The 13,662-nt window shown below is 49.8% G+C and overlaps 1 protein-coding gene across 1 annotated transcript in view; it reads left to right on the top strand.

Annotated features, from left to right (window-relative positions):
• The window catches only part of SNTB2 (syntrophin beta 2), a 53,384-nt gene that overhangs the window by 17,064 nt on the left and 22,658 nt on the right, over positions 1–13,662 (top strand). Inside the window, exon 2 of the mRNA XM_044987291.1 lies at positions 9,235–9,448. Coding sequence (XP_044843226.1) covers positions 9,235–9,448 — 214 coding nt within the window. The remainder of the gene's footprint in view (positions 1–9,234; positions 9,449–13,662) is intronic.

Below are 13,662 nucleotides of genomic sequence, written 5' to 3' on the forward strand. Positions count from 1 at the left end.
TTGCGTTCTGCGTCCTGTCTCAGCACAGAGTGTTGCACTCGCCTTGCTGCTGTTGGTTACATTCTTATCTGACATGATTGGGTTAATTGCAGGTGCCCATTTGGATCAGATCCAGACAAAAGTCAGATGAAAATAGCCACACAATTTTCACTTCTCTTGACACACAAGCTCAAGGAGTGTGGGTGCTGGTGCCACTAATGTAAGCTGGCGAGCCTTTGTCAGCAGCTCTGTTTGGGGAAAATAATGGTCAGAAACAAGATGGTTAGCACAATTCTCTGTTGAGTGGGGCTGAACAAGGCGTGCAGGTTTTGCTGTAATACCAATTTCTATCCTGTTTGTATTCAGGAGAGATGTAAAGGGGCGTCATCCCCAAAAATGTAGTGGGCAAATGCTCCCTTGTGCTTGAGACTGTGGGAAAGCCACTCTCATTACTGAAACCCTCAACTTCTAAACAAAGCAAATCGTTCTGCCTCACAGGCTCTGAATGCCTGCATGTCCTGTTTTATGTTAGCAGTGCACATTGTCTATTGTGTGTGTGTTTTATTGGAGCAGGATGGCATATTGTTTGGGTTTTAATGGTGCGTTCATTAATTGGGTTGCAAATATTTGATGTGGAGAGGACTAAGACTTTGAGGGCATTTCAGATATTTTCTCTGAGCTGTAGACCGTTTGAGTTCATAGGGGCTGTAGCTTGTTCACTTTTTTTATTTTCTACTCTCTGCTGACTTGTAGTTCATTAGTTATTGCCTTCAGCTTTGTTCCCCTTATTCAAAGATGTATAACTAGGATTCACTGTCAACTGACTGTTTTCAGGATCCGGGTTCCTCCTATTCTCTACCTGAAAACATGCCTATCACCAGCTGCTCCAGAGCTAGGACATTAAAATGTGAATGCTGAGATGTTTTCACTATTTCCTTGCCTTTTAGGTGGGCATAGGAGGATTAGATTTTTAACGGTGAATGTCAATTTCATAATAAATACACAAATCAACAAAGAATATTCCCATCAATTACTGAAATATACAGATAGGCAAAGTAAGAAAAATGCTGCTTGAAAACATATTGAAGTTTGATTTAAGGATATTTACTTTGAGGATTTTGACATGTGAGGTTGATAATATGCATTAAGTGATGAGGCTTTCATTTTTTGAATCTCAACATGTACTGTCATTAATTTCCCACTGCTGTGAAAATTTAAATAGATATAAAAAATGCTTGAATATGAACATTGATGTTATCAGTCAACAATTGGGGGGGAAAAAAAAAAGAATTCTGCCATGCCTACTTGCATCAGGAGTGTTCTTGACCTCAGAAACATCTATCTGTGCCTTTCCAGAGCCCCTAAGGTCAATGGTTAATGCAGGGAGAGCCTCTCTGAAGGGCTGGGGAGAGCATGTGCAGAGCTACACAGGTGTTAGGACCTGATCCTGCATCTGTTGAAGTCTCAGTAGGAGTTTTGCTGCTGACTTCAGTGAGCACAGGATTAGGCCCTCAATGAAGTCTTTCACAATGTAGCTTTTAAACAGGAACCACTTCAGGGGTCACCTCTTGTGGCTCCTGGTAATGCTGGCTTCAGAGGAGCTGCCATGTGAAGGGCTGGTGGTCTCAGTGTGGCTCTTCTGACCACAAGAGTTTGTTACAACTGATGGGGCTATAGAAAGAAAACAATGTGTTTGGCCCCGTCCCCGAGAGGGGACTAGGACAAAACAGCCCTGCCCTAAGTAGCTGTGGCCAGAGCTCTTGCACTGGGTGCCTAAAGCCACAGTAGGCCCCCTGCTGACAGTGGGTCACTTATCGGTACTCAGCACCAACAGCTCCCATTTCAGTGGGAGTGGGCCATGCATGGAAAATCGGACCATTTTAGTAGGGTGCCTAATTTTGGGCACTTAGATGCAGGACAATATTTTCTAACTTAATTCAGGTCTAGGTGTGTCCGTCCTGTGGAGACCAGATCAGTGCCTACTTAGGTGGATGCACGCTATGCCTCTGCTATGAGAGGCAGGCTTCACCTATGCTGCAATTTAACATATTTAATGTTAAATGGTTGGCACTTAGTGGGTTATCCCTGAAAGGCCTTGCAAAGGTCTAAGTGGCAAAAACCCCACCAGACTGCTTCTCCCAGCTTCAGAAAGATCTCTGACTACTTCCACTCTAAGTTTTGGGTCATCCCTTCACTGCCTCTGCTGGAGGATTTGGGCAGGATCTTTGGAGAACATCACACAAGACTGTAATAACCCAAGCTACTGCTTTGGTGAGTGGAACAGCATGAGGCTGTAAAGTGAAGGGCTCCACCAGTGTTGACCACAACTTCGTCTTGTGTTGATGATAAGAATACTTACACGAAACAGGTTTTGCATTTAAAACTAACAGAGGAGGAAGTAGTATCTGTAGATAGTGAATTGAGCTGATTTGTTTCTGGTCACCATGTTCTTTAAAATTTTAAACTAGATCTTATCCTCCTGAACCTCATTTGTATTCATAGATTGGAAGAGGAAAAAGACCTGTCCTGACCCCTCCACCTCCTAGAGAAGTGACTACTGCTATCAGAAAGCTGGCTTAGCGCTTTCAAGCCCTGGTCCAGGTGCTTAGCCAGTGACTTCCCCTTGTTCAGTGGCTTGACTTCCTTTAAAACTTCAATAGCAAATGTATTGCTTGATTTTTTTATTTAAAAGATTATATATAGTAAGTTGAGGCCTTAACTTAGGTTGTCATAATTTCAAATTTAATATTTTAAATAGGTTTATTTTACAAAGAAAAACCCAATTTAAATACATACATTTTTTAAAAATAATCTGTTTTAATCCACCCTTGTTCATAGGGCTTTCCCCCCTGTGTGTTTGGCAGGGGACTGGCCTTGTCTGTATTAGAGGAAACTTGTGAAAAAATGTTTCCCTTGCATTGCTTCTCCCTTCCTTGGAGTTACTGATGTTGGAAGCCCTAATGTAGACAGCCCACCTGCTGCTGGTACATTTTTCAACCCTGTGTCACCCATGCCTGCTGGGAGCAAGTCTAACTGATTTGCTAGTGCTGGTTCTTCTGGACTGACAGCAATACTGAGAAATCTTTCCAAAACGTCCTTAGTGTAGGCAAGGCCAGTGGTGAGTCCTTTAGCTTACTGTGAAAGAGCTCCTTCTCAGCTGTACTCCTTAGTCATTTCTTCTGGGGGGAGGTGATCTGGCTGGGGGAAATGTACAAATGGCTCCCCTTTCTCCCTCCTACTGCTGACACTGGAGAAGCCTTTGGAGCTGTGCCAACTTGGCTAGAAAATCCCCCAAGATGACCGAATCCTGGCAGCTGTGAACAGCAGATCCTAGGCTGGTGGTGAAGGGTCGAAAGCTTTGGAAACTTGGATAGCGTCGTCCTTCCGCAGGCATGGCTACAGATGAGATCCAGGATGGGATGGCAGTTGACCCCTTGGTCACATTCATTGTGCTGGTTTCTATTCTCTTTCCTGCTTCAGTTCCGTTCCTTGTGCTGCCAGTAACTGGGGATGAGCTATCCGGTCCCTCCACCCTTCTAAGGACATGACTCCTAGGTGGAGGTATTGTGCAGTCGAACTTCATATGAAGAGCCCTTGTTTTGAATGCAGAGGAGTTTCCCCAGGTCTGAAAATTCTTCACTGCCCTTAGTAGTGGTGATAGTCTGAACCAGGAGGAACTGGTTGCTCCCCTTTCCTCTTTGAACAATTCACTGTGGGTCTCTGTTGTTTCACTCCAGCAGGGCTAAAACAGCAGATGTCAATCAACCAGCCATTAGTCTCTTGCTCTTTGAGTGCAGTTTGCCTGGGAGCGGAGGGAACAAGGAGGCTATGCCTGCTATGGAGATTCTGCCTCAGATAGTTTTGAAGCTTCAAATTGCCCAAAAATGAAGTCTGAATCCACCCATCTGAGTCTTTGCAGGGAGCGTGTTATAATGTCATTCTTCTCGACACCATTCGCTTTCGGCACCACTGGAGCCAGCTTACCCTTCCTCCTTGTTTTGTAATCTGTAATGAGATTACTCTAGGGCAGTCGTGCAATATTCTTCGAGAGGAAGCATGTGCAAGGGAAAGAACCTTGCACTACTATAACGTGGTGCAGAATGCATTGTAGAGAAGAGCTGGACTGGCTAGGCAACTGTTAGCAATGTGGAGCAATTCCCTAATCGGTGTGGTAACTCTGGACGTTCCGTTTTTCCCTGACAATACTGCATTCCGTTGTCCACTTTTTAGTAGCTTTGGCAAGTTCCTCTTTCTGACCAGGGATAAAGGATAATTTACTCATTCCATGCAGAGCATGTCCCCTGCACAGTCATTCGCTGATTTGACAGAGCTATCTGAGCCCTTGGTGGCACAGGTTCCCACACCAACGGGATTTGTTCCGATTTCCTGCTTAATGAAGCTGTTGAGATTTTGCAGCTTTTTTGTGGAGTCTTTGATCGTCCAGCCCAATTCTACGTCTTGGTGTGCTCTGGGCAGGTGCCAGGGGCTTCTCTCGGTCAGCTCCTCTATTGTTTAATTAGACCACATCCCAGTCTGAAGCGCAAGGCGTAGCTCTTCGGAGCCAGCATGGGGGGGAGTTAGCTGGCCATCCTCAAGGAGCAGGTTTAGACTCCTCCTGCCTGAAACTGGTTTGTTCAGGCTTGAGCCTGAAGTCTGATGCTGAGAAGGGAGGGATGGCCAGAGAACTGAAGCAAGGCAATGTAAATGGGTACAGTCAGCTTGGGAAGAGACCGGAATTGTGCTCCAAGGTCCACTCCCGTGCAGGCCAGTTTGGGGTGTCTTCTGGAAGCTCCATTTACAGAGTTTGGTTTGGATGCTAGTTGGGAATTGCAGACCCGCTCCTGAAGGATCGAAGAGCATGAACGCAGGATTGATGGAGTTTTAATTGTGTTGTAAAAGGAAATTAGTGGTTTCTGGGAACCAGCTGACGAAAGCTTTGTGGCTGTAATAAATAACCATCCTCATGTCTAGATGATTAGCACTTACTCAGCCCAGCCAGGATGGTGGCTTAGTGCACAGAAGGCCAGGGCGGAGAGAGCCTTCCCACTTCATAGAGCCTAGTCACAGGGAAACACAGTGCTGACGTTGAGGGGGAGGAGGGTCTGTGCTGCTCTTTCCCAGGAGTTAGCTGATCTGGAGGGGAGGCAGTAGAGGGGACGTTCTCAGTTGTACCTGCAGGGTAGCTAATTATATAGCGCACTGTGTTTTGTGGAACAGTCTGCCTTGTATTAGTCTAGGTAGCCCAATACAATCTGCTCCCCCTCCTAGACTGTGGGTATGTCTATATGAACACTTAATTTGTGGAAGGCTGGGGTGTAAAGCAAACTTGTGCTAGCCTGCTGAGCACTAACTGTCCATCTGGACCCTGCTGCAATGCGCTCAAAGTTCCCTAGTGCACTTTGACCCTGCTTCAAAGCAGGCACATCAAAGTGCTCTTGGGAACTTTTAGTGTGTGGCGTGGTAGTGCGGGGTACACTTATACCCTGGCTTGCCACAAACTTAAGTGTTCACATAGACGTAGGTTTTCCAACTTGGTAATATTTAAAAACTGGACACCCCATCAGAGTGCTGAAACCTTCCCTGCCCCACATCTTTCCCTGGGGCTCCATCTCTTCCTCCCCCTCCCCAAGTCCACTCTTCCTCCTCCAATTCCCCCTCCCCCATCACTTGCTTTTTTTTCCCTCCCACCTCCCTGCCTGGGTCAGGAGGGATTACCTGCGGTGCTGGGGAGCCCTGGCTTTGTAGGGGCTGATGTGGGTGATGACCCAGCATCTCCCCATCCCACAGTAACTGGACTTGGGTGTTCGGTCAATAGATCTGACCGGACACTGTCAGGTCCCCTTTTTGACTGGACTTTTCAGTTGAAAACCAGGCACCTGGCCACCCTACGTAGGCAAGCCCTGAGCCATTCATGAGGCTAGTCCCATTCTAAATCTATATGCCACTGAAATTCACTTCTGGTTAGAATGTGGCCAGAGGGTTTGGTCCTTACTGGAACAGCACCTGGAGCAGTGATTACAAAAGTCTATTTAGAAGCACAAAAAGTAGTGACTAAAGTCCTCACATTCTGGAGAGTGTCTCAGCAGCCATCCCTTTGTCACGGAAGCTGGAGCCCTCTTCACAAATAAGCAGACAGCTGATGTATGCAGTAACTTTCCAGAATGTTGTGTATCAGGAATTGGTGTGTGCACTAAATGTGGCTTCATGCAGCTTCTCTGGGTCCAGGAAGCTGCTGAGACAGAGAGACAATTAAATGATTAAAAAATCCAATAAACCCCAGAACTCAGTACCCCTTCCAGCCTCTGACACGCTCGTCCCTGAAATAAACAAAGCAATTAAATACCAAAGAGCTGCGTTTTCCAGGTCACTCAGATTTTTCTGAACCATAACTCAGCTGTCTGGACTCTGCTCTCCTCCTCAGCAGAGAGTGTCGGGGACCATATTGGCCTGAACCATGAATTTCCTTTGGTTTTAAAAATCTAAACTACTACATTGTTTAAATGCTGTATCATATGCTGAACCCAATTTCAGAGAATATCCTACGCAGTGTATGGTGAATGCTAGTGTAGTCATTGGCAGTCCCACAGCTGCAGAGCCTGCATTTGCTTTGGGAAGCACATCCAGAGGTTCAGATACTTATCCAAACTTTCTGCAGCTGTATACTTTCCGTGTCCCAACTCCCCCCTCCCCACTGCTTGGTTTTAGGAAGGGAAGGGAACAGCTTGCTCTTAGCACTTCCCTATGCAAAGCCCTGGTCACATTTTCCAGAGGGCTGACAGGCCTGCTTCCATTTCTTTGTGCAGCTGGCATGCAGATAGACCATTCTCTCCCAGATTCCCAGAGCAGCACAGTTCTGGGGTGGGTACCTTGCCTGCTGGGCCACCTGGGAGCTTGCTGCTATATCTTTAACCATGTGTCACTGAGGTTGTCTGGGAGCTGCACTTCCTGGAAGTGATCAAAGTTTCTGGGTAGCCCATGGGTCCCAGGGCAGGTTCACAACAAGACCTAGAAAAGAGGCCATCTAGACTGAGCCTCCTGGTTTGAACCTTCCCTCCTCAGGCTCCCTTTTAATAGTGGCTCGTCTTGCATGAGGCCATTTGAAAGAGACATTTTTCTCCTGTGCTGCTGTGGTGGTTACTCTCGGAGCTGCAGCCACCTGGTCGCTGGGGCAGTGGTCGGGCTATACTTCAAGCAGATGGCTCAGTTTATTACAGAAATGTGCCTTTTTGGTTCCTTTACTAGGACAACTCTAAACACCTTGGAATTCCTCAACTGAATCCCCAGCACCCCGGTAGCTGGCCCGTTACATTTGGGGGACACAGGCAACTGCAGCTGTCAGTGTCTGTCCTGCATCTGGCTGCAGCTTGCTGCACTTCCTTCCTTTCCAGCTGGATGATATTCTGAGCTCCTGTTTTCCCTTTCATTCCTGAGGAGATGGCGCAGTCACACAGGCAGTGAGTGAAAACTCAGGGCTGAGACTGCTAAAGCCCATGTGCTCTGCTCTTCCCTTCAAAGCAAAAGGGGAGTGGAGGGCCATGCACTTAAATGCTTGGGTCAGCTGCTCAGGGAGAGAACCAGCTTCCCCTAATGGGAGCACTGTGCATGACTGCTCCACTCCTGATCACCTGGGGAAGAAAGATCCTGTTTGCTGCTGCTGCTGTTTCTCCTTCTTGCCAGCCAAATCCTGATGTCTGGAGGATGTTTAATATGTAGCTTGTACTGTCTCGTGCTGAGACAAGAGGCTGAGAATTAAAGGCGGAGGCAGCTTCCAGTTATAAAGCAGGTTTTTGATCCCTCTGTCAAATTTTACCCAAAATAAACTGACCCACCTGTAAAACTTCAGATGGGTTCTACCACCAGGCTAGTTCCCCTAGGAATCCTGTGAGGCAAATTGGAAAAGAGGGTTGGGTGACATGAGGGGTCCAAAACTGAGCTGATTCATTTCTTGAGACGTTTCCTACTCAAAACTCTGAGGGGAAACTCAAACTTGTTCTGGTTGGCTGGGCTTGTGAGGTCATTCACTCTGGTTCTGTCAGTCTGTGGGGTGGTAACTTTTGAATGCTTCCGCCAATCCCAAAATTGCAGGGAATGTTCGAGCCAGCTTCACTCTGAACTAGTATTCCAGCTGGCGAGGTCAGGTAATGGCAGTACCACCTCATTGATCAGTGCTGTAGCTGATGGTGATGTCACTAAGCATCCAGGCTGTAGCATGTGCCTGCTGGAGGATCTATTCTAGAAGTGTCCTGATCTGTCTCTAGGGTACTGACACGGTCTGCATCACCATAGTATGTGAGTGTCTGTATTTCCTGTCTCTCTCCTCATGCACCCTGTGCGGCAGGGCAGGGCAGTTATCCCCACTGTACCGCTGGGGGAGCTGAGGCTAAGTGACATGCCCAAGGTCACAAAGGGAGCCTGTGGCAGTGCAGGGAACTGAACCAGTGGGCAATCCCTCATCTCTGGCAAATGACCAAGGTGGTGTTTTATGGAAGCGTCCATAAAACACCACCTGTGTCTGGTAACCCTCTGGCTTCACTATCCAGAGACCATTGCTGACATAGCTCTGAGACCCACCCTGCTCCCCCTGAGGCCATGAGTTGGGGGAGCAGAGCACTAGGACTGTATTTGCAGAGGCAGCAGCAGTCTGATTTCATCTGACAAGCAAGTCCTTTCCTGTCCTCACAACATGCCTAGAGACCAGCTTCCTGTCACCCACAGTCCTGAGGAACCCTCCCCCTGTGGAAATAGTGAATAAATGTGTTTACCGTTTCCATCCTGCTGCCAGACAGCTGAGAGCTTGTCGACAAATGGGGGTGTGAAACTACATCCTCCTAGGACAGTTTAGGCAAGACCCCCTCCCCCCCCCCGACTTGCAGAGGAGAGGGGCAAAAGCTTGCACACATCCATATGATGGGCTAGCTGGGCAGGTTCACTCATCTGTCCTCTCTGGAAGGTGAGAGCAACTAACTCTAAGTCTAAGCTAGATCCCTAGCAGCGGACTTCTGGTCCTCGCAGGAGACCATGCTCTGAGGCCTGCTTAGTGCCCCCCCCTCACCCTCACCGCCGCACTGGCAGGCACTGCCCTCACAGTCAGTGCAGACCACTGCTCCCTGCTGGTGGGGGAGTCGGCACACTGCCCTGGGATGCACAGATCCGCAGGTGCTGCCTTACTTTTCTGTGCAGGTGCATGCAGTGTTTTGTGCACCCCCTCCTGAGGCAGCCGAGGTGCTAACTCTCCTCTCCCATCTCTGTTCTTAGTGAAGTTCATGCGGGAAGTGACTCCCTACATTAAGAAGCCATCGCTGGTGTCAGACCTCCCATGGGACGGGGCAGCTCCCCAGTCACCGAGCCTGAGTGGCAGTGAGGACTCCGGCTCACCGAAGCACTACAATGGCACCAAAGACAGGAAGGTGATCCCTCTGAAAATGTGCTTCGCCGCCAGGAACTTGAGCATGCCGGACCTGGAGAACAGGTGAGCTGGAGCCTAGGGAGACAGAGGCCTTGGGGTGCAGCAGGCTGCTCTGGGCCTATGTGCCTGGCATTTTGGGTGTAGGGAGGAGTGTTGACAGTGCTGGCCGGACATGCAAGGTGAGAAATGATCCCTTTTTTGCTGCTTTGCAATGTGTAAAGGAGTCTGGAAGACTTTTAAAAAGCTGCTTTTTCTGCTTGGCTTCTATCTGGATGTCAGGAATGTGGAGCCTCATGTGTCTGTTTTCCTGGAGGGCTCTTGGGAGGTCAGAGAACTGCAGGAGAGTCCCAGGCCCTAGTTATTGGGGTAGGAGTGTCTGAGTCTTTGAGACTCTTCTCCCAGGTGCCAAGAGGAGCTGGAGTTAAATGGGTGCTTACAAAGGCAAACAGGGTTTGAATCCCCACACACACACACACACACACACACACTTGCAAGCCCTTGTGAGGTAAAGTCCTGCTAGATCTATTTGTTTTGAATCCTCTAGCAAACAAAGGCAGATATGAGACACCTGCATTCCCGATGCAAAACCAACCAGGAAAAGCACACCAGACTTTGGCTGTATGTCAGGAAAGGGCATGTTTCTCTTCCCTTGTAGGCCCCCTTGCGTGCAAGAGATCCAATGGCATGGGTTTGTTCCTTCAGGCAGGTGGGGGGAGCTGTTGTGCTTATCACTGTGATGAACAGGTGGGAGTCGGTCTGCGCTGGGTCCCCCAGCAGTGCGAATGCCTTTGCAGCTGACCTCGTGGCAGCAGCCATGGTGCTTTCTACAAGAAAGGCTGACACTGCCTTGAGCGAGCTGTGAAGCTGGTGGCCTGACTGTTTGTGGTGCTTCCCGACGTTTGAGGTGGTAACCCTGCCACTGGTTCGTTCTTGGCCAGGTAACTTCACCTCAAGGGGTGCAGATCCTGCCTGGGTAGAGGATAGAACTAGGAGTCTGGAAATCTGCATTCTAACGCTGCCTGCAGCTCAGACTCCTCTGACCTAGCACAGTCACATCACTTCCCTGGGACAGTTCTTACCCTACTGCGCTTTCAGGGTGATGTGAGGGTTAACCAGCCCAGTTTTGGAGAGCTGAGCTCCTCAGCTGGAAGGTGCTATAAAGGGGTCATTATTTCACATGAGTCCCCCCTGGCAGTTCCAGCAGGATCTGGCAGTGTTGACTTCCTGCCCCAAAGCGTTCAGTGAGAAGCCTGCGTTCCACCCCAGAAGCAGCTGTTTCATAGGTGGGTGTGGTTATTCCTTATCTGCCACAAAGTGAGGGTTGGGAGCCTTAACTAGTGCACGTGACCCAAGTGGATTCAGTCAGGTGATATACAACTGCCAGGCTCCTCCTTTGGCTTATTAATTTGCACCCAGGGTCCCGAACACAGTTAGGGCTCTGTTGTACCAGGTGCTGTACACCCACAGGAAGGCCTGTGGAGCTGAATGACCCAGCGCCTGACACACACGGGGCGGGAAGGTGAGGGGAGCAGTGAGGTCCATGGCCACAGGGGCCTTCTGTGCAGATAGGTGCTGCAGATCCTGCTGCCGCTCGTTCTCAGTCACAGCAGAGATGGGTCTGGAGAAGCGGGGTTGTGATCCATCTTCCAGGCATCTAGTTCAGCTGTGTCTCTGCTTGCAGCCAGGTTACGTGTAACGCCTGTGTGTTCAGCGTCTGGGTTGAAGACAAAGTGTCCTCTCCTGGTGCCTTTTGGGAGGTGCAGGCTGGCTGACCGGGTGTCCACAGGATGTTTGGCTAATCTGTGTGTTGAACTTTTTCCATGGAGAAGATACCTGGCCTTGTGCCACACGCACGCTCCAGTGGAAATGGCAGTTCCTCTGCTGGTCCGTGTGCCCGGGATCGGCTCTGGAGACGAGGCTCGGGCTTCAGCTAAGCAGCAGAAGATGGACTAGAGGAGACTTAGGGTGGGAACAGCTGCACCTCAGGCCAATCTCCTGATTCACTCATCAAATCGTAACTGCAGCTTGCAGGAAATTCTCAGTGGTTTGGCTGCCAGCCAGGTCTCTCCACTCAGTGCCCCTCCTCCCCCCAGGCCTCAGCGAAAGCTGGCTGGCTGCCGTGTGGGACAGGCAGTGTTTGCATTTTGCTGTCCTCCTGGGGTAGAAGGCTCCAGCTCAGGGAAGAATGCAAACCCCTTCATCTAAATTGCCTTTCTGGCAGTTCAGCTTTCTTCTAAAACAGAGTTCAGATGGATTTGGGCTGAATCTCACCGAGGCCTTCCCCTGCTCTGGTAGCGCCTGTCTGCCCTGTCACACACCTGCTAGGTGGGGGCGGTATTGCGTGTAGTCCTGCCAGTGAGTGGTGGTTGGGGGCAGTTAGAGGCTATTAGTGATCCTGTTGGGTGCGTGTGTGCCGGGGGGAGGGGGAGGGGGAAATCTTGGTTGTGCTTATTTTCATTCTCTGCCCTTGCCACCTCTTCTTTGTACCTTCCAAGTGGCTGTATCCTATGTCCAGCCGGGGGCAGAGTTGGAATATCACACCTAGTCCATGGTCCCAGAGCAGCTGCATCTTCCTGTTGGAAAGAGTTGACAACTGTGTATCTGTCCAGTACTTATCAGGGTTCAGAGTTAACCTGTTGAACTGGCCCTTGGACCTGTAGTTCACCCTTGCATCCTGCAGATTCTGTTGGGTGCATCTGGAAGGATTTCCTCAACCACCTGGGCTTTATTAAAAGGAAAGGTTAAATTCTGTAAAACCAGGTGAGGCCTCTGGAGCCAGGTTGGCGTGGCCTGTGTGAGCGGGCTCTGGCATAGAGGCGGGGCAAATGAGCATCATTGGTTGGCAGTGCTGGGTAAGCAGTGATGTCCCAAACTGCGCTCTGCTGCTTGGAACTTGCTTCTCCTCTGTGTGTTGCTGAGCATTTGAACTGATTCCCCATTTGCCCAGGAGGTGGCTGGGCCCTGCCATGCAGAGTGGGGTTGCATTGCTGAGCTCTGAGAGTTGGGTTTGTCATTAGAGGGAGGAAATGACACTAATCACTTCCCCTTGTTTTCCTTGTATCTGTCATTACCTATGCAAAGCCCTCCCCTGGGTGCTAGGGACCAGGGAAATGCTGACAGGCTCTCACTGATGGGGAAGTTGCTATAGCTAAAAGCACTGAATCTTCAGGGGGTTGTGCTGCCCCAGGACACTGCTGTAGGGCTGATTACCTGATCTCCTGGGCCAAGCAGCTCTGACACTTGTATTGCAGGACCAGTTTCCAAGGTGGTGTCCCTTCACCGTCCCATGCTCCCCACATACACCTGCTGGGAGGCTGCCTCCCCCGCAGCTCTTGGGAACAGGCGTGGCCAAGCTACAGGGTTTTTGCAGCATGCAGGCTGACTTTGCAGGACTCTCCCTCAATGCTCCCACAAGAAGATCTTGTCCAGGAATAGTTTGACTTGGTACCTTTGCCCCACCAGCATCTCTGTCCTGGCACAGAGTTGGTCCGCGATGGAAATGACTAAGGTTTCCGGCCTGCGCATCCCTTTCTGAACAGGGCAGACTCTCCCTTGCAGACTCCTCTTAACTAGGTGGTGGGGAATGTAACGCCATCTCTGCCGAGTCTTCTGCCCCTTTGCTTTAAGCTGCACAACTTGGCGCGCTTTTGCGTTGGTGGGTGGACATGTGAAAGAGCTGTAATGGCTTCAGTACTAACATGCTGGGGGGGAGGGGGGGCAGGAAAATAGTATGGAATTAAATTGCCGGAAATGTACATGGATGAGTAAGAGCTAACTGCTCATATGTCCTGAACTCAGAACGGTATTTGCTCTCAACTGGGAGAGACCGCTTCCACGGAGCAATAGGCACACCCGAGGCTAGCGTGTCTGGTGTAAGGTGAGCCACCCTTCCCAGCACTGCTGGCATTTGTGCCAGCATAGGTGCTTGTGCAGGCATTTTCAGCACCATGTCCTAATGCTGGGAGGTTTTCCTGGGGCTGAGCTATCCAGGGCCCCTTGGCACTGGCACCAGTGCCAAGAATGGGAGTGGGATACTGTAGCTGGAAGAGAATGCAGTATCAGTGTAAACAGTGGCCAAGAGCATAACGATGGCTTTGTCTGTCCTTGGAGAGCCAGCAAGCAACCCAGTCTGCAGAGCTGTGAAAAGCCAAGTGAGCTCTGACATGCACGCTGCTGATCTGGAGGGCTTGATGATCTGTGCCGAAATGCCTCCCCTGTAGCTTGTGTGGGATGAGGAGCGTAGTCCAAGGGTACAGCTACACTTCAATCAAAAACCC

This window comes from Mauremys mutica, chromosome 14, assembly GCF_020497125.1.
Source record: "Mauremys mutica isolate MM-2020 ecotype Southern chromosome 14, ASM2049712v1, whole genome shotgun sequence".
NCBI lineage: Eukaryota > Metazoa > Chordata > Testudines > Geoemydidae > Mauremys > Mauremys mutica.